General features: G+C 40.3%; 1 protein-coding gene across 3 annotated transcripts in view; it reads right to left on the bottom strand.

Annotated features, from left to right (window-relative positions):
• LOC122552759 (thyroid adenoma-associated protein homolog) overlaps window positions 1-27,938 on the bottom strand; it is a 381,744-nt gene that overhangs the window by 208,544 nt on the left and 145,262 nt on the right. For all 3 annotated transcript variants that reach the window (XM_043695687.1, XM_043695686.1, XM_043695688.1), the window contains 2 exons: window positions 18,871-18,960; window positions 15,164-15,295 (listed from right to left, as the gene is read on the bottom strand). In XM_043695687.1, the coding sequence (XP_043551622.1) occupies window positions 15,164-15,295; window positions 18,871-18,960 (222 nt within the window). The remainder of the gene's footprint in view (window positions 1-15,163; window positions 15,296-18,870; window positions 18,961-27,938) is intronic.

Below are 27,938 nucleotides of genomic sequence, written 5' to 3'. Positions count from 1 at the left end.
AGAGTGGGTCATGCCGTTATGTGGCTAGTTGATATTCATGTATCCTGGTGGCTAGTTTTCTGCCTGTTTGTCCAATGTAGTGTTTGTTATAGTTCTTGCACGGTATTTTGTAAATGACATTAGTTTTGCTTATTGTCTGTATAGGGTCTTTCAAGTTCATGAGCTGCTGTTTTAGTGTGCTGGTGGGTTTGTGGGCTACCAATGATGCCAAGAGGTCTGAGTAGTCTGGCAGTCATTTCAGAGATGTCTTTAATGTAGGGGAGAGTGGCTAGGGTTTCTGGATGTATTTTGTCTGCAGGAAAACAACACATACGGACCAAATATTGAATTACAAATGCACCCATCCCAACATCCACAAATCAGAATATTATTTCAAAGAGCCACCACACACTGCAGCACAGAGGAACTATGCAGAGCAGAGGAAAATCACCTACACTCTGTATTCAAAAAGAATGGGTACCCAATGAAGTCTGCCGGTTTCTCAGCAACAAACCCAAACAAGCAGACAAAATGCGTCCAGAAACCCTAGCCACTCTCCCCTACATCAAATACATCTCGGAAATGACTGCCAGACTACTCAGACCCCTTGGCATCACAATAGTCCACAAACCCACCAACATACTAAAAACAGCAGCTAATGAACTTCAAAGACCCTAGACAGACAAACAAAACTAATGTGATTTACAAAATACCGCACAAGAACTGTAACAAACACTACATTGGATAAACAGGCAGCAAACTAGCTACAAAACGGCATGACCCTCTCTCACTAGTATCCTTACATACAGATAAGGACAGACACCACTTTGACTGGGACAACACATCCATCCTAGGACAAGCCAGAGACACGCATGAGAATTCCTAGAAGCATGACATTTCAACCGGAACTCTATCAACAAACACATTGGGTTAGACCCTATCTACCACCCCCTAAAAAAAGAACAGGAAATGACATCACCAACCGTAAGAAACCCAAAAAGATAAATAGAAAGCAGAAACTATCAGCATGCTTCGTTCGGAGGCCCACTGAAGATGTTACCTAGTAGGGTGACGAAACATCTGGAAATGAACCTTCCAGCTCAGCGATTAAACCTACACAAAAATGGAGAAGATTGCATCAATTAAAAGTAAAGGAATTACAGATATTTTATTATATCATTTCTCTACTTTTCTGAAAGAACTCTGCTTTAGAGGAATAATTTAAAGGTATGAATTGATGAGCAACTAGGAAAGCATTGGAAGGGTATGGCTGATAATCCATAAGAAAGAAGAGATTAATTTGAGGAAAAGAAAGATATGCAGTCGAGAAGCAAAGATGGACGTAATGGCATCAAAGATAGCTTAAGTCTTCTTCTCCAGTACACCTCTCAAGACTGCCAGAAAATGCATTCTTTAACAGGACAGATCACACAAATCCCTCAATATTAGTGGATTAGTTTCACAGGCTTGATCATCCTCTTCAGGACTGTCACTCCTTCCAGGATCCCTCTACCTCACAAAACAAAACAAGGCACATACTCTTTTCTCAAAATATACAGAGACACAGCTTGGAAAGATAGGACACATGCCATGCTCATACACGAACTATGAATATCAACAATGGACTATTTCTGAGAATCAGCTTAACTGCAATAATTATGGTAAGCTCCCAGTGAGACATGTACAAGGATATGATTCAAGAGTCACACTGCCATTTGTCAATGACTGTGCCTATGAATAAAGCATACACATTTTGATATCAATTCTATTATTATCAAAATAAAAAAGTGTACCAACAGGCAAAAAGGAAAAACCCCAAATAACAAGCAATAATGAATAAAGGCATTCAGCAAAGATATAAGGGGACAGATTCCAAGGAACACCAAAGATGAACACAGGTAACTAATTTAATTTCTCTGATCTCCTTAAAGCACGCAAAAAACCTGACAGCAAGCCAAAGAGTGGTACATGCAAAACATGTTCCACATACCTTGAAATTCTGAATCTAAACAGATTTTTATATTCAAACCGCGCCAATAGTTTAAAAGACAGATCAACTCCAAACCAGCTCTGCAAGGCAATAGCCTAGTGGTATTATTCAGAGATCCAGATAACATTCTGGGGTCCTGGGTTCGAATCCCACTATGGCAGATGGGGAGATTTAAATTCAAGAAAGTTTTCTGGAATTAAGAATCTAGTGATGATCATGAATCCATTCTCGATTGTCGGAAAAGCCCATCTGGTTCATTAATGTCCCTTAGGGAAGGAAACTGCCATCCTGAGCTGACCCACATGTGACTCCAGACCCACAGCAATGCAGTTAGCTCTTAATCGCCCTGTGGGCAATTAGGTGTGCATAATAAATGTTGCCTAGCCAGCGACACCCTCATCCCATGAATGAATTAAACAAGAGAATAGTAGTTATATCTGTCAATTTTATGATTAATGACCAAGCTTTACTATTCGCATTTCATAACAATATTCAAGATTTGTGGGCGGCACGGTGGCACAGTGGTTAGCACTGCTGCCTCGCAGCGCCAGAGACCCGGGTTCAATTCCCACCTCAGGCGACTCTCTTTGTGGAGTTTGCACATTCTCCCCGTGTCTGCGTGGGTTTCCTCCGGGTGCTCCGGTTTCCTCCCACAATCCAAAAATGCGCAGGTCAGGTGAATTGCCCTTCGTGTTAGGTGAAGGGGTAAATGTAGGAGAATGGGTCTGGGTGGGTTACGCTTCGGTGGGTCGGTGTGGACTTGTTGGGCCGAAGGGCCTGTTTCCACACTGTAGGGAATCTAATCTAATCTAATTTACGTACTAATAAAGTTCCTGACTGAAGAGAAATCTTAGTTCAAATTAATGCCCGACTTAGATGAAGCAGTTGAATGTTGGACCTCAACTTGTCAATCATATCTTCTCCACAAGTACTTTAAGTACCAAAGTAAAATTTTATTTTAACAATGCAAACTGTACTCCCACCAGATTGAAAGAGGAAAGATTAGCTGTGCACTTTCACTTAAATTGTGGTTATTATAAAAATGTGAAATAAGTTGCTCTCAAATGCTAGAATTCTAAAAAGTCTAATATTCTAGAAATACACAGCAGATTTCTCAAAATGAAAGCTTGCATTTTGAATAGAGGAAATAATTTTCTTGTGGATTCAGGACCCTGTCACTTATACAGTAGGGAAAACAGGCTGTGATCTTCCACAAATTGGCCACTTGGGAACCATTGTCAGAGGGTAGATTGGCAAGTTTTCAAAGTTGGATGGCGAGTCTACTCCGAGAAAGACTGCCTTCCCTATCATCCTCTTGAATCCCCCATCATCTCCTTGCTACCAGAATGCTTGTCCAACATATATCCTGCCTAAGCCACAATTGTCGCCAGCTAAAAATTGGCAAAATCCAAACAACCAGTAGTTAGCAGTTGTCACAAAATCCATACCCTTTCAGTGCCTCCGTCCCCGAGTGACATCGGGTCAGATGATGTGGAGTCGAGGAACCACAAAAACAAGAAATCCATAATGGGAGCTATTTACAGACTTCCCAGCAGTGGTCAGGACCAGGGGTGCAAGATGGTACCAGGAAATAGATAGGGTATGTCAGAAAGGCAAGGTCACGGTGATCATGGGGATCTTCAATATGCAAATGGACTGAGTGAATAATGCTGCCGGTGAATCAAAGAAAGGGAATTCATGGAATGCTTACAGGATGGCTTTTTGGAACAGCTTGTGATGGGGCCCACAAGGGAACAGGCTATTCTGGACTTAGTGCTATGTAATGAGCCAGACTTTATAAAAGATCTTAAAGTAAGGGAACACTTAGGAAGCAGCGATCATAATATGGTAGAGTTCAGTCTGCAGTTTGAAAGAGAGAAGGCAAAATCCGATGTAATGGTGTTACAGTTAAATAATGGTAATTATGAGGGCACGAGAGAGGAACTGACGAAAATAGACTGGAAGCAGAGCCTAGTGGGGAAGGCATTAGAGCAACAGGAGTTTCTAGGTGTAATTGAGGACACAGTACAGAGGTTCATCCCAAAGAAAAGAAAGATTATCCGGCGGGAAATGGAGGGTGGATGGGGGCAATTAGACAGCCATGGCTGACAAGGAAGTCAGGAAATATATCATAGAAAAAGCGAGAGCCGATAAAGTGGCCAAGAGCACTGGGAAATCAGAAGATTGGGAAGACTACAAAAAACAAAGAGGATAACAAAGAGAAATAAGGAAGGACGGTATCAAATATGAAGGTAAGCTAGCCAGTAATATTAGAAACGACAGTAAAAGTTTCTTTCAATACAGAAGAAACAAATGAGAGGCAAAAGTAGAAATTGTGCCGCTCCAAATTGATGCAGGAGATAAGGAAATCGCTGAAGAAATAATAAGTACTTTGTGTCAGTCTTCACAGTGGAAGACATAAGTAATATCCCAACAATTAAGGAGAGTGAGGGGGCAGAGTTGAGTATGGTAGTATACTACAAAAGACAAAGTGCTAGAAAAGCTAAAAGGTCAAAAAATTGATAAATCTCCTGGCCCCGATGGGTGACATCCTAGAGTTCTGAGAGAGTTGGCTGAGGAAATAGCACAGGCATTGGTTGTGATCTTTCAAATATCACTGGAGTCAGGGAAAATTCCAGATGATTGGAAAATTGCTGTAGTAACCCCCTTATTCAAGGAATGATCAAGACAAAAGATGTAAAATTATAGGCCGATTGGCCGAAACCTCGGTTGTAGATAAAATCAGAGAATCCATCGTTACGGATGAGATTTCTAAATTCTTGGAAGTGCAGGGTCAGTTTAGAAAAAGTCAGCATGGATTTAGTAAGAGGAGGACATGCCTGACAAACCTGTTAGAATTCTTTGAAGAGGTAAGAAGTAGGTTTGACCAGGGAAACCCAGTACATGTTATCTATCTAGACTTCCATGGTGTTCGAGGTGAGCTACTGGCATGCATTGACGATTGGCTGTCTGACAGAAGGCAGAGAGTTGGATAAAAGGCTCTTTTTCGGAATGGCAGCTGGTGACAAGTGGGGTCTCGCAGTGTTCAGTGTTGGGGCCGCAGCTGTTCACTTTACATGTTAATGATGTAGATGAAGGGACTGGGGGCATTTTGGTGAAGTTCACCGATGATACGAAGTTAAGCGGACAGGCAGATAGTACTGAGAAGGTGGGGAGGCTGCAGAAAGATTTAGGCAGTTTAGAAGATGCAATTCAATGTGAGCAAATGTGAGGTCTTGCACTTTGGAAAAAAAGAATACAGGCATGGACTATTTTCTAAAAACGATGAGAAAATTCATAAAGCCAAAGTACAAAGGGATCTGGGAGTGCTGGTCCAGGATTCTCTAGTTGACTTGCAGGTTGAGTCTGTGATTAAGAAAGCAAATGTAATGTTGCCATTTATCTCAAGAGGGTTGGAATATAAAAGCAGTGACGTGCTTCTGAGACTTTTTAGAATACTGCATCTAATTTTGGGACCCACACCTCAGGAATGACATACCGGAGATTCACACGGATGATCCCTGGAACGGTAGGCCTAACATACGATGAACAGATGAAGATCCTGGGATCGTATTCATTAGAACATAGAAGGTGGAGTGGAGATCTAATGGAAACTTACAAGATGAGGCATGGCTTAGAAATGGTGGACGCAGGGTATTTGTTTCCCTTAGACAGGGAGACTAGGACCCGTGAGCACAGCCTTAAAATTAGAGGGGGTCAATTCAGAACAGAAATGAGGAGACACTTCTTCAGCCAGAGAGTGGTGGGCCTGTGGATTTCATTGCCATGGAGTGCAGTGGAGACCAGGATGTTAAATGTCTTTATGGGCCAAATGGCCTTACTTCCATTCCTATGTCTTATGATCATACGGTCTTATGCCATTCCCTCACACCGCAGAGTGAACAAGATCATTTGCATGCTCACCATTCTGTTTTCAATCCTGTTCAGAACTTTTGATCCTGCATCCTTTCCATCAAGACTATTCATACCCCCTTCTATAATGTTATCCATACATATCCCTATATCAACCCAGCTGCCAAACATCAATCCATGCTTTTACCATCCAAAGAATCAAGGACTCCAATACCGTCCTGGCCAGTCTCTAATATTTTACTCTCCTTAATCTTAAGTTCAATCAAAATTGTTGTTTTTATCCTACCAGGCACCAAATCCAACTAAAGCATCAGCCTTGTCCATAATTATGGCTTATATGTGCCATCTGGGCTCCAATGTTTTATGATTTAAATTCTCATCCTTGAGTTTAAACCTCTGAAAAAGCTTCTCCCAGTGTCTCTACCTTTTTTTTTAATTCACTTCTTTGATATACCCTAGTGAGAACATTGTGTTTTTCTTTACCACAAGAGAAAACAATGAATAAATGCTGACAATTGCTTTTCATCTTACCTTCAAGGCAGTGATCACGCAGCAGCAGTAGGAAATAACTATCCATCAAATTTGTCGTCTAACATTGAGTTACACCCTTGCATTCAAGGATGATAGTCGCATCAGAAAAAAACCCCAACATAATTCTGCTTTTGATCACATGGTCTGTGATCATCTGTGCTTAAAAGTGTCCAATCTGGGTTCCAAATTGTTCATTCAGTCATCATCTTGTAGTGATCTATTAGAATCAATGAACACAATGCTCCAAGCACATCAATGCAAACAACTATTTTCCTTTCAAGCACTCAGCAGTGATCAACTAAAACCACCAGAAACTGACTGAAGCTAAAGTAAGTTGAAATAAAAGCTTGATCAACCCTTAAGTAATCAAGAGAAAGAAAAAAACTCAGATCAAGACTTTCCTAAATCCCAGCTGCAGGCTGCTTAAAAAAGAAGGCTGAGTTCTCCTGTTTTTTGTAAAGTTGAATTGCAAATATGATAATTTCATGTGAATGATTCATTGCAGTGATCATGACAGTGTTATCAGCACTAGTTGTATTTGGTTTTGTAATCACTATAAGCAATTTTAATATGATTATAGTATTTTTGTTATAGACCGTAGTCCTGCCACCTTTGCTCTTCCTTTTATCACCACTTGCTCGTGCTCTCCACGGTACACTATTAGTCTTTTTCTCAAAACTCCAGTCCATTCTCTACACCCCATCCAACTAGGTATTCCCCATCCTAGCACCTCCATTCCCCTTAGGGTCAAATCAATTGAAGGGTATGAGGAGAAAGCAGAAATAGGGTATCCAGTTGGATGATCAGCCATGATCATATTAAGAGGTGGTGAAGATTCAAAATGGCCGAGCATTAGAAATGTACAGCACAGAAACAGACCCTTCAAGCCAATCGTCAATGCCGACCAGATACCCCAACCCAATCTAGTCCCACCTGCCAGCACCCAGCTCATATCCCTTCAAACCCTTCCTATTCATATACTCATCCAGATGCCTATTAAATGTTGCAATTGTACCAGCCTCCATCACTTCCTCTGGCAGCTCATTCCATATACGCACCACCCTCTGCGTGAAAAAGTTGCCCCTTACGTCTCTTTTAGATCTTTCCCCTCTCATCCTAAACCTATTACCTCTAATTCTGGACTCCCCCACCCCGGGAAAAGACTTTGTCTATTTGTCCTATCCATGCCCCTCATGATTTTATAAACACCTAGAAGGTCACCCCTCAGCCTCCGATGCTCCAGATAAGACAGCCCTAGTCTATTCAAACTCTCCCTATAGCTCAAATCCTTCAACCCCGGCAACATCCTTGTAAATCTTTTCTGAACCCTTCCAAATTGCACAACATCCTTCCAATATGCAGGAGACCAGAATTGCATGCAATATTCCAACAGTGGCCTACTAATGTCCTGTACAGACTCAACATGACCTCCCAACTCCTGTATTCAATACTCTGACCAATAAAGGAAAGCCTACCAAAAACGCCACCTTTACTATCTTATCTATCTGCAACTCCACTTTCAAGGAGCTATGAACCTGCACTCCAAGGTCTCTTTGTTCAGCAATACTCCCTAGGACCTTAGCAGGACTCATACACTTAATGGTAAGATTTGCTTTCCCAAAATGCAGCACCTCACATTTATTTAAATTAAACTCCATCTGCCACTTCTCAGCCCATTAGCCCATCTGATCAAGATCCTGTTGTAATCTGAGGTAACCCTCTTCGCTGTCCACTACACCTCCAATTTTGGTGTCATCTGCAAACTTACTAACTGTACCTCTTATGCTCACATCCAAATTATTCACATAAATGAAGACCAGTAATGGACCCAGCACCAATCCTTGTAGCACTCCACTGGTCACAGGCCTCCAGTCTGAAAAACAACCCTCCACCACCACCACCCTCTGTCTTCTACCTTTGAGCCAGTTCTGTATCCAAATTGCCAATTCTCCCTGTATTCCGTGAGATCTAACCTTGCTAACCAGTCTCCCATGGGGAATCTGGTCGAACACTTTACTGAAGTGCATATAGATCATACCTACCGCTCCGCCCTCATCAATCTTTGTTACTTCTTCAAAAAACTCAAACATGTTTGTGAGACATGATTTCCCACACACAAAGCCATGTTGACTATTCCTAATCAGTCCTTGCCTTTCCAAATACACGTACATCCTGTCCCGCAGGATTCCCTCCAACAACTTGCCCACCACAGACGTCAGGCTCACTGGTCTGTAGTTCACTGGCTTGTCCTTACCACCTTTCTTAAACAGTGGCACCACCTTAGCCTACTTCCAGCACCTCACTTGTGACTATCGATGATAAAAATATCTTAGTAAGAGGCTCAGCAATCACTTCCCTAGGTTCCCAATGTTCTAGGGTACACCTGATCAGGTCCTGGGGATTTATTCACTTTTATGCATTTCAAGACATCCAGCATTTCCTCCTCAGTAATATGGACATTTTTCAAGATGATATCATCTATTTCCCTACAGTCTATATCTTCCAAGTCCTTTTCCACAGTAAAAACTGATGCAAAACCCTCGTTTAGTATCTACCCCATTTTCTACAGCTCCACACAAAGGTTGCCTTGCTGATCTTTGAGGGGTGAAAAATGTGTTGCTGGAAAAGCGCAGCAAGTCAGGCAGCATCCAAGGAGCAGGAGAATCGACGTTTCAGGCATAAGGCCTTCTTTCTCCAGCATCTGCAGTCCTCACTTTCTCCGAGTTGATCTTTGAGGGGCCCTATTCTCTCCCCAGTTACCCTTTGTCCTTAATATATTTGTAAAAACCCTTGGATTCTCCTTAATTCTATTTGCCAAAGCTATCTCATGTCCCCGTTTTGCCCACACGATTTCCCTCTTAAGTATACTCCTACTGCCTTTATACTCTTCTAAGGATTCACTCGATCTATCCTGTCTATACCTGACATATGCTTCCTTCTTTTTCTTAACCAAATCCTCAATTTCTTTAGTCATCCAGCATTCCCTATACCTACCAGCCTTTCCTTTCACCCTAACAGGAATATACTTTCTCTGGACTCTCGTTATCTCATTTCTGAAGGCATCCCATTTTCCAGCCGTCTCTTTATCTGCAAATATCTGCCCCCAATCAGCTTTTGAAAGTTCTTGCTGAATACCGTGAAAATTGGCCATTCTCCAATTTAGAACTTCAACTTTTAGATCTGGTCTATCCTTTTCCATCACTATTTTAAATCTAAAAGAATTATAGTCGCTGGCCCCAAAGTGCTCCTCCATTGACACTTCAGTCACCTGCCCTGCCTATTTCCCAAGAGTAGGTCAAGTTTTGCATCTTCTCTAGAAGGTACATCCACATATTGAATCAGAAAATTGTCTTGTATGCACTTAACAAATTCCTCTCCATCTCAACCATAAACAATAACCACCCTATTAATTTTACGGATAACTGTGATCTCCTTACAAATTTGTTTCTTAATTTCCCACTGAGGATTGCGACTTCTATAGTACAATCCCAATAAGGTGATCATCCCTTTCTTATTTCTCAGTTCCATCCAAATAACTCCCCTGGTTGTATTCCCAGAAATATCCTCCCTAAGTACAGGCTTAATGTTATCCCTTATTAAAAACGCCACTCCCCCTCCTCTCTTGTCCCCCTTTCTATCCTTCCTATAGCATTTGCTTCCTGGAACATTAAGCTGCCAGTCCTGTCCATCCCTGCGCCATGTCAATGTAATTGCTATGATTTCCCAGTCCCATATTCCTAACAATGTCATCTGTTAGTCCATTTACATTCAAATAAATGCAGCTTAATTATTGGTCCTAATTCATCTCTGCTTTGTTCCCATCTGCCATGACTATTTGACTTGTTCCTTTTCCCAACTGTGCCAGTTTCAGACTGATCTCTTTTCTTACTATCTTCCGGTGTCCCACCCACCCACCTTACAAGTTTAAATTCTCCTGAGTAGCTCTGGCAAATCTCCCTACCAGTATGTTAGTCCCCTTCCAATTCAGGTGAGTCTGTCCTTCTTGTTCAGGTCACTTCGACCCCAGAACAGATTCCAATGATCTAAAAATGTGAACCTTTCTCCCCTGCACCAGCTCCTCAGTCATGCATTCGTCTGCTCCCTCCTCTTATTCCTCCCCGCATTAGCTCATGGCACTGGGAATAATCCAGATATTACTATCCTTGTGGACCACCTTTTTAAATTCTTGCCTCATTTCCTACATTCTCTCTTCAGAATCTCATTCTTCTCCCTTCCTAAGTCATTCGTTCCAACGTGTACAATGACCTCCTGCTGGTCCCTCTCCCCTTTGAGAATATTCTGCACTCTTTCTGAGATATCCTTGATCCTGATACCAGGGAGGCAACACACGATTCTGATTTCTGTCTGCCGGCCGCAGAAATGTCTGTCCGTGCCTCTGACTAGAGAATCCCCTATCACAATTGATTGCTTGGAACCTGATGTACCTCTTGTTAGGTTAGAGCCAGTCTCGGTATCAGAAACTTGGCAGTTCTTGCTACATTCCCCTACAAATCCATCAGCCCCTACATTTTCCAAAACAACATACTTGTTTGAGAAAGCGATAGCCACAGGAGACTCCTGCACTACCTGCTTCCCTCTCCTACCTTTTCTGGGGTTAACCCATCTACCTGACTGAATCTGTGGTTTTCCTCCCTTCTTATAACTACTATCCATCATACTCCCTAGCTTCTGTACATTCCTCATCGCCTCTAACTGCTGCTCTAACCGATCCATGCAATCTGATAGGATTGAAACTGAAAATGTGTTGCTGGAAAAGCGCAGCAGGTCAGGCAGCATCCAAGGAGCAGGAGAATCAGGATGCTGCCTGACCTGCTGCGCTTTTCCAGCAACATATTTTCAGCTCTGATCGCCAGCATCCGCAGTCCTCACTTTCTCCTAATCTGATAGGATTCCCAACCAAAGACACTTTTTGAACACATGACCATCAGTAACATGGAAACTCTCCCTAATCTCCCACATTTGTCAGGAAGAGCACACCACTCTACTCAAGGCCATGTTTGCTCCTTAACAATCTACAGATCCAGAAAATAGCACCATCTTACTGCTCTAAAAAATACTTCTCCAGGCTAACGTAGTACATACATTTTATATTTTCAAAATTTAATCAAGACAGATCTGAATAAAACATATCATCAAAGAAAACCCCACTGTACTCACGGTTGTAGATCTACAGCAAGGTTACACTTAAAACCATGCAATTAGCTTCTCTCTTGCTGAGCTCACCTACACAGGTTCCTCCAAGGTCAGCTGTGAATTGTGCTGTTTATTAATTTTTGTTAGATGCACTCCAATGTCCAGAGATACTTGAACTCAAACAGCAAAGGCAGTAGCTGTGCAGATTCACTATTGTGTGAGAGAGCAGTGTAGGTTTCCTTCTCTTACCATGTGGTCTCTGCCTTTGTCTGTCTTCTTCCTTTTTAAAGTGCCATTATTTTGAGTTTATTCCCCCCAAAGTTTCAAAACAATGCAACAGCTTGTAAAACAGTGATTACTGCTCCTGGAATTCGAGGAAATTACCTCCAATATCTCAAAAAGCAGCAGCTGTTACAGCCACAATTCTTTCCCGTCCTCCATCTTGGATGGGTGGTGACCAAGCATGAGACTCTTTGCTACATTGCTGCCACTGCAAAAGAAGTCACCACTCTTTGACGCCATCTCACCTCCACTGACACCCTCGCCACTATGAATCCTTGCTGAACCTCACCAACAGATGCCAATAATGCTGCCAGGAACCCAAAATTACCACTTCAGCCATGAGTTGGTGCTAGTTCAATACTCCCCTTTCCTTCAGCTTTTCTAGCTTCTTAATTTAACATACAGCTAAGGAATGGAAACTCCAGATGAATCTGCCTCTCCCAAACTTCTGACATCAATGATAATCACAGCATTTTAACTGTTCATCAAGTTCGATGAATTTGGGCAGTGCAGACTGGTTTATCAAATGTACAGATGTAATTTGCTTTCGGGTACATTATACACAATTATTCTCTGGACGTATGCCTCGGTTAATGGATTTTTTCTAGATGATTCTCATCCTATCTTCCTGGTGAGTAATTTTTCTGTATATCATATGAAAAAGCAGCCCTTTTTTTCCCCCACAGATTTGTGTCTTTTAATTAAATATCTGTAACATTGGTTTAATTTCCTACTGTAAAACTGATAGGAGATTATGGCATAAGTTTTATGGTTATATATCATTTGCTTTAACTTTTGCATTTCTTCATGATCAGCCTTGTGAAAACTGTGTGAAATTGATTCCGGAGTCAATAGCAATCCCAAATTTTCTGGATTAATGCCAGTTTGTTCGGTGCAGTTGCTTAGACCATGCAGAGTGGCACAGGTGTATTTATCTAAATTCATTGATTCATGGGGTCAAGTTAATTGATAAAAGTGAAATGAAATCACTGATTGTTCCTAAGCAGCTTTTCTATTTGTCATGGCATGCTAGATTTGCAAATTGCAGTTACTCCAGACATTTTTTAATGGAACTTAATCAAAATTGTTTGAAGTACTTCACAACAATTTTCTTCTTTCTTATTTTACTGAGGATGACACAGAGAAGGCATATGTTCGTGAAACCAGAAAGTGTTGGAGAAGTTCAGGTCTGGCAGTATCTGTGGAGAGAGAAACAGAGTTAACATTTTGAAGCAGATCTGATTTTTCTTCAGAACTGAAAATTCCTGATTTTTATGTTTTTGATTAAGGGGAACATGGAGTAAGTGGAACACATTGTGAAAGTGCCTACAGCAAAAGCTTGAAGGAGTTCTAATAATAGTAGAGGTAGAAAGATGTAAAATGGGTATAAATGAAGTTGTGAAAAGGAGAAAGTGGATCTGCTCTGCTGAGAGCAAAGGCATAAACCAGACACTGCAATTGGAGGTGGGGAGGCTCTAAGAAAAATAAAGGATAGAGGTCATGGTTTGAAGTTGTAGTACTTGATACTGAATCCGAGAAGCTGTATCCTACCTAAGCGAAAACTGAGATGTTGCTTTTCCAGCGTGCATTGAGTTTTGTTGGAACACTGTAGCTGATGTAGGACAGAAATGGGTGCAAGGTGGTTTAGTGAAATGATAAACAATTAGAATGTCAGGATCATTCCTATGGAATAAGTAGAAGGCAGGGCAAGTGACTGAGGTGTCAGCAGGGGAGCACTTTGGGGCCACGAACCATAATTCTACTAGTTTTAAAATATGATGTGGAGATGCCGGCGTTGGACTAGGGTGGACAAAGTTAAAAATCATAAAACACCAGATGACAGTCCAACAGGTTTATTTGGAAGTACAAGCTTTTGGAGCGCTGCACAGATAGTGATGTCCCATGGATTTGCTGTTCATGTCCTTGTGGTTTGGAGAGATCATGGATTTGGAAGATGCTGCTGATGGAACCTTTATGATTTGCTGCAATGCATTTTGTGGATGGCAACATAGAAAATAGGAGGAGTAGGCCTCACAGCCCTTTAAGTCTGCTCCACCATTCATTATGATCATTGAACTCCAAAGCCTGTTTCCACATTTCCCCCATATTCTTTAATCCCTTTAGCCCGAATTGCAATGTCCAAATCCTTCTTAAAATCATGCAATGTTTTGATATTGACTTCGTTCTTTGGTTAGTAAATTCCTTAGACCTACTACGGAAACAGACCCTTCGATCCAACCAGTCCATGTCGAATGTAATCCCAAACTAAAACTAGTCCCACTTGCCTGCTCCTCGCCCATATCCTTCCAAACCTTTCTTATTCATGTATTTATCGAAATGTCTTTTAAACATTGTAACTGTGCTTGCATTCACCACTTATAGATTCAAATTCAAATGCATTGTTTCTAAAAGCAGGAATGCAAATATGCACATTTTGTTCAATAGCTGCTCCTTGTTTGTTTCTCAAAATTGCAAACTATCACAAATCCACAGATTTTTAAAAAAATGAAATTGATACAGAAAAGCATATATAGATTTTCTGGCCAATTATCAATGATACTTCAGCCAGCTTTAAAAGGCTCTGCATTTGTAACTTAGGAAATGAAAAGTAAAAGCAATTTCAATGATTAGATTAAATGACAACGAGACTTCAAGAATCATGTTTAAGGTTAATGCCATTCCTAAATGTTATTTTCATTAGTCAAAATAAAGCAAAACTTTTGAATGCAAACTGTTCATTAATGTACGCTAATTTATCTAAGAATAGAATTATGCTAATATTTATTTTTCAATTAACATTCAAAGTTACACAGAAAGCCTTCTGAAGTTAGTGCTGACCATTAACAGTTTACTCTTATTTGTTGAAGTTTTCCAAGGCTCAAGTAACTTCATATATATCAACTGAATGGATAGTTTCAACATCCTTATGTAAATAACTTGTTAGATTTGTTTCTTATTCTAACATTCAATGTCTGTACAACCTACATACCACAGCGTCAGACTTGATGCCATACTGTTCGAGCATAACGCATTTTATTACTCCATAGCTCAAAAGAGGTGATTGATCTACTATGTTTGAGCAATGCAGATTAGTACAGTAGCAATTTTTGCAATTGGAACTCAATATTCACTCAGCTATATACTAGTGAAGATAATTTATATGATATTAACTATACAATAGACCTAAACATAGATAATGGTAATACATACAGGTGCATAATTGTTTGCTTTCCCATCTTGTCATAAAAACATGAAAAATAACTTAGTTAAAAGAAAGAGATAAAATATATAAAAGCACATTTTGTGGTGTATCACATTCGTAATTCAAAAGCTTACTTATAATAGATGCCTTACCTTATGATGAAGGGCACAAAGGGTGCCAGACTGAGAGCTGAGGAAGTGCCATCTAAGGGCGATGGATATAACCGACCCAGAACAAGCAGCAACAGGAACAAACTAGGATGGAGCTTCAGCATACCAGAGTCACTACATACATTGGGTAAGGGAACAAGAATGAATATCTACAATCATGATGGGTAAAATGAAGAGATACGGTACAACAGTGTTATCACTTGATGGGATTCCTAATATTTAGCCAAAGGAACATTTTGGTTAATTCACATTAATAAGTGATATTAGATAAATTTAACACAGAAGAGCATAAAACCCACCAAACTCCCAGGTTACAGAAGTGAAAAGAATGTTCACAATTTGTGGCTATTAAAATTCCATCCTTCAAATACACACTATTACTTTCATTTGTTCAAACACCTCCATGAGGCCTCTTGGTGCTATTAAAAAGCACCATTGTTTTGGCACACATTTACCCATTAACCAACATCAAAACTGATTAATAAAACAAAGAATGCAGATGCTGGAATTCTGAAACAAAAGAGGAATTGCTGGAGAAACTCAGGAAATTTGGTGGCATCTGTGGAGAGCACAGTCAACATTTCAGGTCCAATAATCCTTCATCAGAACAGATCAAAATTGATTACCTGATTTTCATCCCATTACTGTTTATGGGGTCCTTGCTGTCTGCAACATCATTGCTATGTTAGTCTATATAATAGTGATTGCAGTCCAATTGTTGTGAAGTTCTTTGTAACATTCCATGGGCATGTAAGATGTTACATGCATACTAACTTAACCTCACCGCAGCAGTTAAGAACAGCAGCATCTTCATTCTGTCCTATGTCTTTCTGCCATTATTTGGGGTGATTCTTTCTTATTATAATTAGAATATATAATCAATCACAATTCGAACATTTCGAGCAATAATTTCCCTTTCCACCTGTGCATCTTTACTTAGGATCCCTCTTGATCTGCTCTTCTTTATGTTGTCCTTTGATTACACTGGCTGATGACACGGAGTCAACTTACACATGGGTGCAGAAGACAGTCACTTCTATTTTTCCACCATCTCTCTCAATTTCTCCAATGTATTTGTGTTCTCAGACTTTCAGAACCACACACAGTCTTCTACGTATCAACATTTCTTCAGCAAATTACTGAGCAGACAAAGCTATGCATTTAGCTTCACAATAAACTTTGCACTTACTCCAGAAGGTAGAACACACCAAGCATCATGTCTGTATCCTAACTGATAAGTAGCTTATCTTTTGGCTTCACATTCTCTTGTTCATTTGTCCATTCAAAGGTTGCCTATTTGTATTTCTCTGACACAGCTGCCTCAGCCCATCTGCTTCCCACAAATCATTTTTGGTCCTGAAAAATGCGTAGTCTACCATAGATTATCTTGGAAAGGTAAGATGTCTCAGAAGTCTGAGTAACAAGTGAAGCTATCTGTTCCATACTGCTGTTAAGTGATATTTGCTACTAACATGCTGTTCCGGTCAAGCCAAAATAACATTCTGTTTATCACACAAATGACAAGCATGGTATACAAATTTCAGTGATGTCAACTATGTAGTCCATTGTTGTGGTTCTGTTCGCCGAGCTGGAAGTTTTTGTTGCAAACGTTTCGTCCCCTGGCTAGGCGACATCATCAGTGCTTGGGAGCCTCCTGCGAAGCGCTTCTTTGATGTTTCCTCCGGTGTTTATAGTGGTCTGTCCCTGCCGCTTCCGGTTGTCAGTTTCAGCCGTCCGCTGTAGTGGTTGGTATATTGAGTCCAGGTCGATGTGTTTGTTGATGGAGTTTGTGGATGAATGCCATGCCTCTAGGAATTCCCTGGCTGTTCTCTGTCTGGCTTGCCCTATGATAGTAGTGTTGTCCCAGTCGAATTCATGTTGCTTGTTGTCTGCGTGTGTGGCTACTAAGGATAGCTGGTCGTGTGTTGTTTCCTCCGGTGTTTATAGTGGTCTTTCCCTGCCGCTTCCGGTTGTCAGTTTCAGCTGTCCGCTGTAGTGGTTGGTATATTGGGTCCAGGTCGATGTGTTTGTTGATGGAGTTTGTGGATGAATGCCATGCCTCTAGGAGTTCCCTGGCTGTTCTCTGTCTGGCTTGCCCTATGATGGTAGTGTTGTCCCAGTCGAATTCATGTTGCTTGTTGTCTGTGTGTGTGGCTACTAAGGATAGCTGGTTGTGTCGTTTCGTGGCTAGTTGATGTTCATGTATGCGGATTGTTAGCTGTCTTCCTGTCTGTCCTATATAGTGTTTAGTGCAGTCCTTGCATGGTATTTTGTACACTACATTCGTCTTGCTCATGTAGTCCATACATCCTAAAGCCTGACTGTTTGCATCAAACTATGTATCCCTTTGGTTGTGCGTAACAAGCAAAGTACTCAATATACCCAACTACTTTGTGGTTGCAAAACAAGTGTCCAATATTAGATGTGATTCCACAATTACACACTTGCTAAATAGTCCAGAGTGTGCAAAACAAATTTCAGAATATCAGGCTCACAGTGTGGAGCACTTGTAGCTTCCAGTGTGCACATATCTTAACACACATGACCCTGTTCTTTGTAGAAAGAAAGAACAAGTACACATATTGCGCAGGTTTCAACTCAACTAAACCTGTGCTGGCCATTCTTTGGTTCATTTCTTCAGGCATTATCGTGACCAGAGTCAATGTGTCAGTTTAAACAACACTTGATAGTTAACTGTCATTCTTAATCTAACTGGATCAACTGCCACATAATACTTCTGTCAGAATCTATATGCCAACCAATTAGCATGCTCTTCCCAAAGTTGAAAAAGGCAGTCTTCTTTTAGGTTGGTATTTCCTGCATATTATCCTGATGAGTGCAAAGTGAAAAACGTTGCCAAACTTTTTTCAGCAATACTTAAATACTGTACTACAAAAAGACTGTTTATTAATATATTAGCTTTTGCTATTCTTACTCAAGTCTCAACAGATCATCTTTTGATCTACAAATGCCATTACTAAAGTATAGTTAAAACTTAATTTCCTTCCATTATAGGCTTACTGTAACTTTTGATCTATAATGATCCTTATCTTGGTTCCTTCTTTAAAATACTAGGTCAAGAAAATCTTATTGCAGAATATTACCAAGATAAACTATCTCATCACAATTTTAACCATCCTGGAGGAGGATACGGGAGAGGGGAATAAGGAAAAAGAACACAGTGTTCATTTCAGCAATTTAAAAAGGCAGAAAGTACATGTATAACATGACAGCAATAGAGATAAAGACTTATCAAGATTGTAACTACTGTTATGAGCAGACTTGAGATACTGCATCCAAATATTGATTGATTAAATAAAAAAAAGCTATTTTGTTGGGGGGTGTCAGTCATGAGGACATTAATTTAATACTTTCCCGTAACAGAGTGAGAAGAGAAAGAAAATTTGTTATGCCCATGGATATGTGAATATATGCTGAGAGAGGACATATTTTAAAGAAAAACTAAATAAACGCAAAGTAACAGCAAAATCTACAAGGTGAAGAAACAGCAGGGTCGTGGGGTTAATTTAACAACATTCCAGCCAACAGCTATCACAGACAAAATGGGATCACTTCCTGTACTCTAATATCCACATTCTAAAATAGAAAACGTAATAGATTTTGCAATGATAAGCTTGTTAATGCAAAAGTTTCCACAAATAGTCAAACTTAAACACTTAGTTTCTTACCTATCCATCGTGTTTGCCACCGTCTCCAGTTGTTTTAGGAGGAAGGGATAAAGTGTAGGAAAACGAGTGAAGAATTCTCTACCTGTCATCCTACATGGGGAAAAACAGTAATATAAAATGAAACATTGCATATTCTTTCAAACTACCTTTTTCACAAATTTACAAGTCTCATCAATGCAATTGTTGGCTACCAAACTCCTGAAGAGCAAAGATGTAACATTTTACTGATTTCAATAAAATGTTATGTTGTAATTATCATGGGTATTCTGCCAAGTGCAAGTTACAAAATTCAATGCGTTAAAAAAGATGTACACAGATAACCCATCTAAGCATTCCATCAAGAATACAAAGCGAAGAACATTTCATATGGCTTAGGTTTCACACAAGTTTCTTTTCCTGTGAAGACTATTTCTCCATCAAAAAATTAACTTAACTCAATCATTAAAAGTAAATGAGAATTAGAAAAATATAGGAAAGAAATTTATTTGATCTATTTTCTGTCAACGGGGAGACAACTTACAAAAGATCCATGACAACATACAGTTACTGACATTCTGCCCTATCTGTTACAGGAAAAGGTAGTCCTTGACAAATAGTAGGAGAAAGTGAGGACTGCAGCTGCTGTAGAGTCAGAATCGAAAAGTGTGGCACTGAAAAAACACAGCAGATCAGGTAGCATCCAAGGAGCAGGAGCTTTCCTGATGAAGAAGGGCTTACGCCCAAAACGTCTACTCTACTGCACCTCGGATGCTGCCTAACCTGCTGTTTTTTCAGCACCACGCTTTGCAACTCCTTAGCAAAGAGTCAACCTAAAGGGCCAGTGGTTTCATCAGCTCATTACCGTGAAGGAAACACTGCTTAGGATAGTGGATAACATTGTCAGAACACCTGTGGCTCTCAGCATTGCAATGGCTATCCTGAACAATAGTGGACTGTTGACTCTTGCCTCCACTCTTTGTCTTAGCATAAAAGGCACCATTAAATGAATCTACAGATGGACTGACCACAAACCTATTTCCCTCAGCCCTCACTCCTCTCTGTTATCAGATATATGGTAGTCAGGATTTAACTGCCTGGTCAGCAGCTGCAGCTTCAGCAGACCTCAATATTGTCACTTGACATTACACTCTCAGCCAATAACCAAGACCCGATCATTTTGTGTGTCTCATGGACTAATTCAGTTAAGATTTACACGTATTTAGTCATCAGGACAAATAGTTTGAAATAAGGTCAGTGATACAGAAATGTTTTTGTGCAAATCCCAATAATGGCCATGTCATATACCAGCTCTGCAGGAGAAGGCTCAGATGTGCATTTCATTAGAAGACTAAAGAAAAGCACTGCTATTGTAGTAAACCAGAGACACCTGGTGTACTGGCCTGCCAGTTAGCCTCCAATCAATGGCTAGGAGCATGGAAGAAGCATTGTTCCACTTGTAACAGGGCACTGCGCAGAGCTTGGAATGCATCCTTTCCATTGTGGAAATGATTTGCTTTCCATCATAGCAGCAATGCCAGACTAATGAGTACATGAAAGCCAAAAAGGGAAATGCAAGTGTTAAAAGTGCATGATTTATTTTCTACAGGAGAGTGGCAGCTGAAGTCATATTTCACTGACCCCTCAAAGTTTAATGTTTGACACTTGATTTGTTGCATTTTTCAGTAATGCAGAGTTGATAATGAATTGTATTTTTTTTTTACGATCATGCTCAATTTTAATGAAAACTTAGCTGTCTCCTTTGATGTTTTTAAAATGATGTGTTTTCTTTTTTAATATTACTTTTTACCAGTAGCAGAAAATAATCAGATAAAGTACTGGGAGCTAAAGGAAGTTCCTTTTGTTTAAAAAAATAAATGACCAATTTAGCAAAGGATGTTCAAACAATCTTATTGACTGATCATTGCACTGTCCCAGTTCAAAGAAGCTACTCTTTTCAATTCTCCAAAAGCTCTAACTGGTAATGCATTTATTGGAAGATCTGGGGCATATTGACCAGAAAAAAACTTAAATTTTGCTGTAAAAAAGAGCTTTATGTGTTTATATTCCATAATTAGCTATCCTTGTAAATCAGAAAATGTATTAATTTTCATCACTTTCTTGTAGTGCCCATTCTTAACTAGGTAGCAAGTACATTTTTCCCTTACATAAATCAATGAATTATGGATTGGTCGGGGTGGGGGTGGGAGCACTTTGAATGGTTGTTCACAGGTTTCTCTGTCAGTTCTTTGTTAGGGGTGAAGGTTGGTGGACAATGTGTGGGTATTGGATGTAATTCCATCTTTAGTAGCAACAATTGAATTTGACATTAAAAGGTATCTCTAGCACCGAGTTTATAATACTAGCTTTATCATTTTTCATTTTCTCAGATTCTTCTACAGATTGTGCGCTCTGCAACTTATTCTTTCCCCTCACTGTCTTGCAATTTGTGCAGACCACAGTAAACTAGAGTTTGAGACAATCTAGAACTGAAGGGCACTTCCAGATTTATCCAGGCACCTGAAATGCGTACTCAGCACGCAAATTACTTGCTCAGTAACACATCTAATATGATTTACATAGTACCATTCTTGGGACATAATCAGTTGGATGTTTCACAGTTGTCATCAGTCAACTCTGAAGAGGATACTCCTAGTCTCCAGGCAGTCACACTTGATATCTGTTTCCAGACCAAAAGATATTAGGGTGCTTGGACTGCCAAAGGATGAAAGCATCATGGCAATGCGCAGGAACCTGAGTTTTGCATTCTTTTTGCATTTGCACATTAATAGCACTTGATGGAATGGAACCCCCTGCAATTCTAAAATAGCTTGGGTTACACTGAGGACACACAGATGGTCATTTGTATAAAATTGATGACCGATGAGAAACAAGCCAGAGATACAAAAATGAATTCATCTTACTGGCATCACCAATAATGAAGTCCTCAATTTCGCATCCTAGTAGATACTGTATCAGCCACTAGATTTCTATACTTATCCAGGATCCCCTAACTCAGTGTCACACATCTTCAGCAACGCCTTGAAATGAATCCAGATACCAATAAGTTGAGGATAGTGTTGACTTTGACAGCCACTTGAAATACATTGTCACCAGCTCCAGGAAGGAGCAAGTTTTCACCTATTTGGCTGTACACGTCTGCCAACCTGACACAGCAATCAGAACATCTAGAATCCCAGTCTTCCAGCAGAGCAAGAAAGCTAAACCAAAAACAGAAATTGCTGGAAAAGCCGAGCAGGTCTGGCAGGATCTCTGGATAGAAATCAGAGTTAACTTTTCTGGTCAAGTGTGTCTTCCTCAGAACTCAAAGCTGAGTATCTACCTATGCAGCTGAAGCTCTGGAAACAGCAGGATGCTGTTACTGCTGGTGGTGGTATCATTAGAGTTCCAATATCAGGTAGCCAAAGCTGATCAGTGATTTGAAAAACTCTTGACATTGGGCAGTGAACTCTTCGCGCAACTGCACCATGAATAAAATACTCCCAATTGATAGTAAGAAAGCTGTAATCACTATATTGACTGAAGCATTTATCTGACTTTTAATGTGCAAATTACCATTGCGTTATCGCCTTGCTTTCAATGGAGAGCTTCAGGTACCCCAGGAAACCAATAGAGAAATTGTTAGATTCAAAACTAGGTTGCAATTGAACAATTACAGTATTTAAAATCACTTGACCACTTCATCCAAGGTTGTTAAGCACATCCAATATAATGCACTTAAGTTAAAGGGGGCAGGTTGACACGTTCAAGCTGACATCCAGACAGACTTACATTTTTGGCCCTTTTGATCTCCACGCACTTTCCTAAACCTACATGTCACTCCTGGTTAAAATTCACCCCAATACAACTATTTACACTTCTGACTTATTTCCTAATCATAGTCTCTGAGAAAAGCAAAATGGAAACAAAAACAGTAGCCCATTCAGGGAAATCACTGACAATTTCCTACCCAATTGCAAACGACAACACAGTAAGGTTCCAGTTAACAACCAAATTACCCTCTATAACTACAAACACCCACTTCACTCCAGAATATGTTGAACTTTGCTTTCAAGGAATGTAATTAAACTAAACTATTCACAACATCTTTATATTATTTAGATCACATGGGATTCAGGGTGAGCTTGCCAATCAGATACAAAATTGGCTTTATGATAGGAGACAAAGGGTAGTGGTGGAGGGCTGTTTTTTCAATGCCTGTTTCCAGCAGTGGTCCACAGGGATTGGTACTGAGTCCACTTCTGGTTGTCATGTACAGAAATAATTTGGATGAGAATATGAGAGGCATGGTAGGTAAGCTTGTGGATGGCACCAAATTTGGTGGTATAGTGGACAATGAAGCAGCTTATCAAAGAGATCTTGATCAACTGGGTAGATGGGCAGAGGAGTGGCAGATGAGCTTTCATTTGGATAAACGAGGTACTGCATTTTGGTAAAACAAACAAAAGCAGGACTTATACAATTAACAGAATGGCCCTAGGAAGTATTGTAGAACAGAGAGACCAAGAGATTCAGGTACATAATTCTTTGAAATTTCTGTCACAAGGTGGTGAAGGCGGCATATAGCATGCTTGCATTGCTCAGACAGTTGGGACGTCATATTGAGGTTGTACAGGACATTGGTGAAGCTTCTTCTGGAGTATTGTATGCACTTCTGGTTGCCCTGTTATAGGAAGGCTATTATAAACTTGGAGAGAGTTCAGAAAAGATTTAGCAAGATGTTGCCGGGAATGGACAGTTTGAGTTATAAAAATAGGCTGGGCAGGCTGGGAATTTTTCACTGGAACATAGGAGGTTGAGGGGTGACTTTATAGAGGTTTATAAAATCACGAGGGGCACAGATAAGGTGAAATGGCAAAAGACTTTTTCCTAAACTGGGATGAGTCCAAAACTACAGGGCATATTCTTAAAGGGAGTGCAAAAAGGTTTAAAAAGGACATGAGGGGCAACTTTTTTTATACAGAGGGTGGTCAGTGGTTGGAATGAACTGCCAGAGGAAGTGGTGGATGCAGGTACAGTTACAATGTTTAGAACACAGTCAGGTAAGTACATGAATAGGAAAAGTTTGAAGGATATGGGCTAAATGCAGGTAGGTGGGACCAGTTTAGTTTGGGAACACGGTTGGCATGGAAAAGTTGGACCAAAGGGTCTGTTTGTTGTATAGCTCTCTCTGTTTCAGTGGACAAGGATAGTCTATAAAAGGAAATACCTGCTGGCATCAAATATATAGTTTTGCTTATAAATCCTGTATTTTCTTTCTTTCATAACCCACTTTTTGTTTATGGGATGTTACTAGCAAGGCTAACATGTGATGCCCATCTTTGAGTGCCCTTGTCTACATAAGGATGAGTTAGCTATTTTCTTGAGCTGGTGAAGTCAATCTGGTGTAGGTACACTCACAGGGGTATTAGGAGGGAACGCCAGAATACTGATCTAGTAACAGTTGTATAGTTCTGAATTAGGATACTTTATGGCTTGGAGGGGAACTCAACAGGAGACTGTGGTATTTGCAAGTTGCTGCTGGCATTTGTCTTTTTTGTAGGCAAGGCCAATGTCAATTTCAGAAATAATGATGAGCCAAATACTAATGAAAAGAATGACTTTAAAGATGGTAATATTAGTTTAAAACAAAAGTACTGGAGAAATTAAAGGGAATACATATTGAAAATGTTGGCCTAGAATTTTAGAAGAAAAATGGCTGAAGAAATAGTGTGTGCACTAGGTTCATCTTAGAGAATTTCCAAAATAATCCATTAGTCTCTTTTGATTTGCAAGTAGAAAACATTCCAATACAATTGATGCTCAGCATAAACTATACTTTACAAATGCAGAATAATGAAAGCCTGAGGAGACTGAAAGACATTAAAGCCAGTGATGGGATTTACAAGAAAATCTATATCAGAAGTCTACCTATAAAATATTCCAGTCATTTTCTTTCCCCCTTTTTAGCAGTTGGCTGGATAGGTAGAGTGCTGTTCATGGCCAAAATTAAATCCACTCACTACTGTGATAGTTCATGGAAACCTTTCTCATTTTGCATAATGGTTGTGAAGAAATGACCCTCAAGGTCTTTTGTGGTCACGGTTAATTATTTTATGTTATCAATGAATATTCAATCACATTTTGCTATTTGCATCTTGAATAACTGGCACATTTTTAAACAAGTTATCACAATTCCAATTACATTCTATTATGTGGCTTTATGTTGAATGACAAGAATGCAAAAAGTTAATACAGTCTGTGTTCTTGGAAGACTACCCTGGGTAATCATGGGTTAATGGTAAGAGTCTCGGGGACCACAGAGTAACATTGCAAGGTCACATAATTTGGATGCGAACATAGGAGGTATGTTTAGTAAATTTGCAGATGACCCCAAAATGGAGGTGTAGTGGACAGCTAAAAAGGTTACCTCAGAGTACAACGGGATGTTGATCTCCAAGGAGTGGTAGATGGAGTTTAAATAAATGTGAGGTGCTGCATTTTGGAAAGGCAAATCAGGGCTGGACTTATACACTTAACGGTAATGTCCTGGGGAGTATTGCTGAACAAAAAGATCTTGGAGTGCAGGTTCATAGTTCCCAGAAAGTGGAGTCTCAGGTCAACAGGATAGTGAAGAAAGCATTTGGTAAGCTTGATTTCATTGGTCAGTGCACTGAGTATGGGAATTGAGAAGTCACGTCACAGCTGCACAGGACATTGGTTAGGCCACTTTCGAAACACTGCAAGCAATTCTGGTCTCCCTGCTATAGAAAAAATGTTGTGAAACTTGAAAGGGTTCAGAAAAGATTTACGAGAATATTGCCACAGTTGGAGGGTTTGAGCTATAAGGAGAGGCTGAATAGGCTGAAGGTATTTTCGCTGGATGCTGAAGGGTGACCTTACAGAGGTTTAAAATTATGAGGGGCATGGATAGGATTAAGAGACAAGGGTGGGGGAGGCCAAAACTAGACGGCATAGCTTTAAGTTGAGAGGGCATTGATTTAAAAAGGGACCTAAAAGGCAACTTCTCATGCAGAGGGTGGTGCATGTATGGAATAAACTGCTAGAGGAAATTGTGGAGGCTGGTACAATTACAACATTGAAAAGGCATCTAGATGAGTATATGATTAGGAAGGGTTTAGTGGGATATAGACCAAATGGGACTCGGTTAATTTAAGATATCGGGTCACCATGGATGGGTTGGATCAAAGGGTCTGTTTCTATGCTGTACATCTCTACGATTCTACGACTCGAGAAGTTTGTCAAGAGATCTCATGAAGGAGACACTCCAAATTCATGCATGAAGTCTGTAAATAAAAGGTTTTTGCTGAAATCAACATAGATTGCAGACAAGTAATTTGAAAGATAATCAAGCTCTAACACTCTAGCAAAACATGTTGGCAGCTGAGGGCAGCCAAAAAAGAAACACTAGAAAGTGGTGAAGAAAGCATTACAAAAGGTGGAAAGCCACAGAAGTACTTGAACAGTAAACAGAAGTTGAAAACAAAATTATAAACTCACAAGGGAGCAATGGTATGAACTGGGGAGCATAATCAGAGTTCCAATAAAGAAAGCAATACAAAAAAAAAACAGCAGAGCAGGCATTTTCCAAAATTCCACAGGAACGTGAAATTGTCACAACCACTTCCAGAGCCATTTCAAAAGTTGTCGGCCCACTGTTGTGGAACTCTCTATACGTGAATTATTTGAGCATGCAATTTCAGAATACATACATTATATTATTCAAGAGCAAGATTAACTTTCATTGCATCTCAAATGTTAGTTCTGAAGCTAAAATAAAATTGGTAATCATTTGAAGAGCAATCACATCACAAAACATTGGGTACAGGAGTTGGGAGATCATATTTGGGCTTTACACGATATTGATGAGGCCACTTTTGGAATATTGTGTGCAATTCTGGTCTCCCTCCTCCAGGAAGGATGTTGTGAAACTTGAAAGGGTTCAGAAAGATTTATAACAATGTTGCCAGGGTTGGAGGGTTTGAGCTATTGGCAGAGGCTGAATGGACTGGGGCTATTTTCCCTGCAGTATCGGAGGTTGAGGGCTGATCATTTTGAGGTTTATAAAATCATGAGGGGCATGGATAGGATAAATAGACAAGGTCTTTTACCAGAGTTAGGGGAGTCCATAACTAGAGGGCATATGTTTAGTGTGAGAGGGACTGATTTAAAAGGGACTTAAGGGGCAACCTTTTCACACAAAGGGTGGTGCATGTATGGAATTAGCTGCCAGAGGAAGTGGTTAAAGGTGGATAAATCCCTAGGACCTGATCAGGTGTACCCGAGAACTCTGTGGGAAGCTAGAGAAGTGATTGCTGGGCCTCTTGCTGAGATATTTGTATCATCAATAGTCATAGGTGAGGTACCGGAAGACTGGAGGTTGGCAAACGTGGTGCCACTGTTTAAGAAGGGTGGTAAAGACAAGCCAGGGAACTATAGACTGGTGAGCCTGACCTCAGTGGTGGGAATCCTGAGGGACAGGATGTACATGTATTTGGAAAGGCAAGGACTGATTAGGGATAGGCAACGTGGCTTTGTGCATGGGAAATCATGTCTCACAAACTTGATTGAGTTTTTTGAAGAGCTAACAAAGAAGATTGATGAGGGCAGAGCTGTAGATGTGATCTATGTGGACTTCAGTAAGACGTTTGACAAGGTTCCCCATGGGAGACTGATTAGCAAGATTAGATCTCATGGAATACAGGGAGAACTAGCCATTTGGATACAGAACTGACTCAAAGGTAGAAGACAGAGGGTGGTGGTGGAGGGTTGTTTTTCAGACTGGAAGCCTATGACCAGTGGAGCGGCACAAGGATCGGTGCAGGATCCTCTACTTTTTGTCATTTACATAAATGATTTGGATGCGAGCATAAGAGGTAGTTAGTTAGTTTGCAGACGACACCAAAATTGGAGGTGTAGTGGACAGCGAAGAAGGTTACCTCAGATTACAACAGGATCTTGACCAGATGGGTCAATGGACTGAGAAGTGGCAGATGGAGTTTAAAATCAGATAAATGCGTGGTGCTGCATTTTGGGAAAGCAAATCTTAGCAGGACTTATACACTTAATGG

The sequence above is a fragment of the Chiloscyllium plagiosum genome, chromosome 9 (genome assembly GCF_004010195.1).
Source record: "Chiloscyllium plagiosum isolate BGI_BamShark_2017 chromosome 9, ASM401019v2, whole genome shotgun sequence".
Classification (NCBI taxonomy): Eukaryota; Metazoa; Chordata; class Chondrichthyes; order Orectolobiformes; family Hemiscylliidae; genus Chiloscyllium; species Chiloscyllium plagiosum.
The sequence above is the reverse complement of the archived record's forward strand: the minus strand, read 5'-3'. Positions and strand labels throughout refer to the sequence as shown.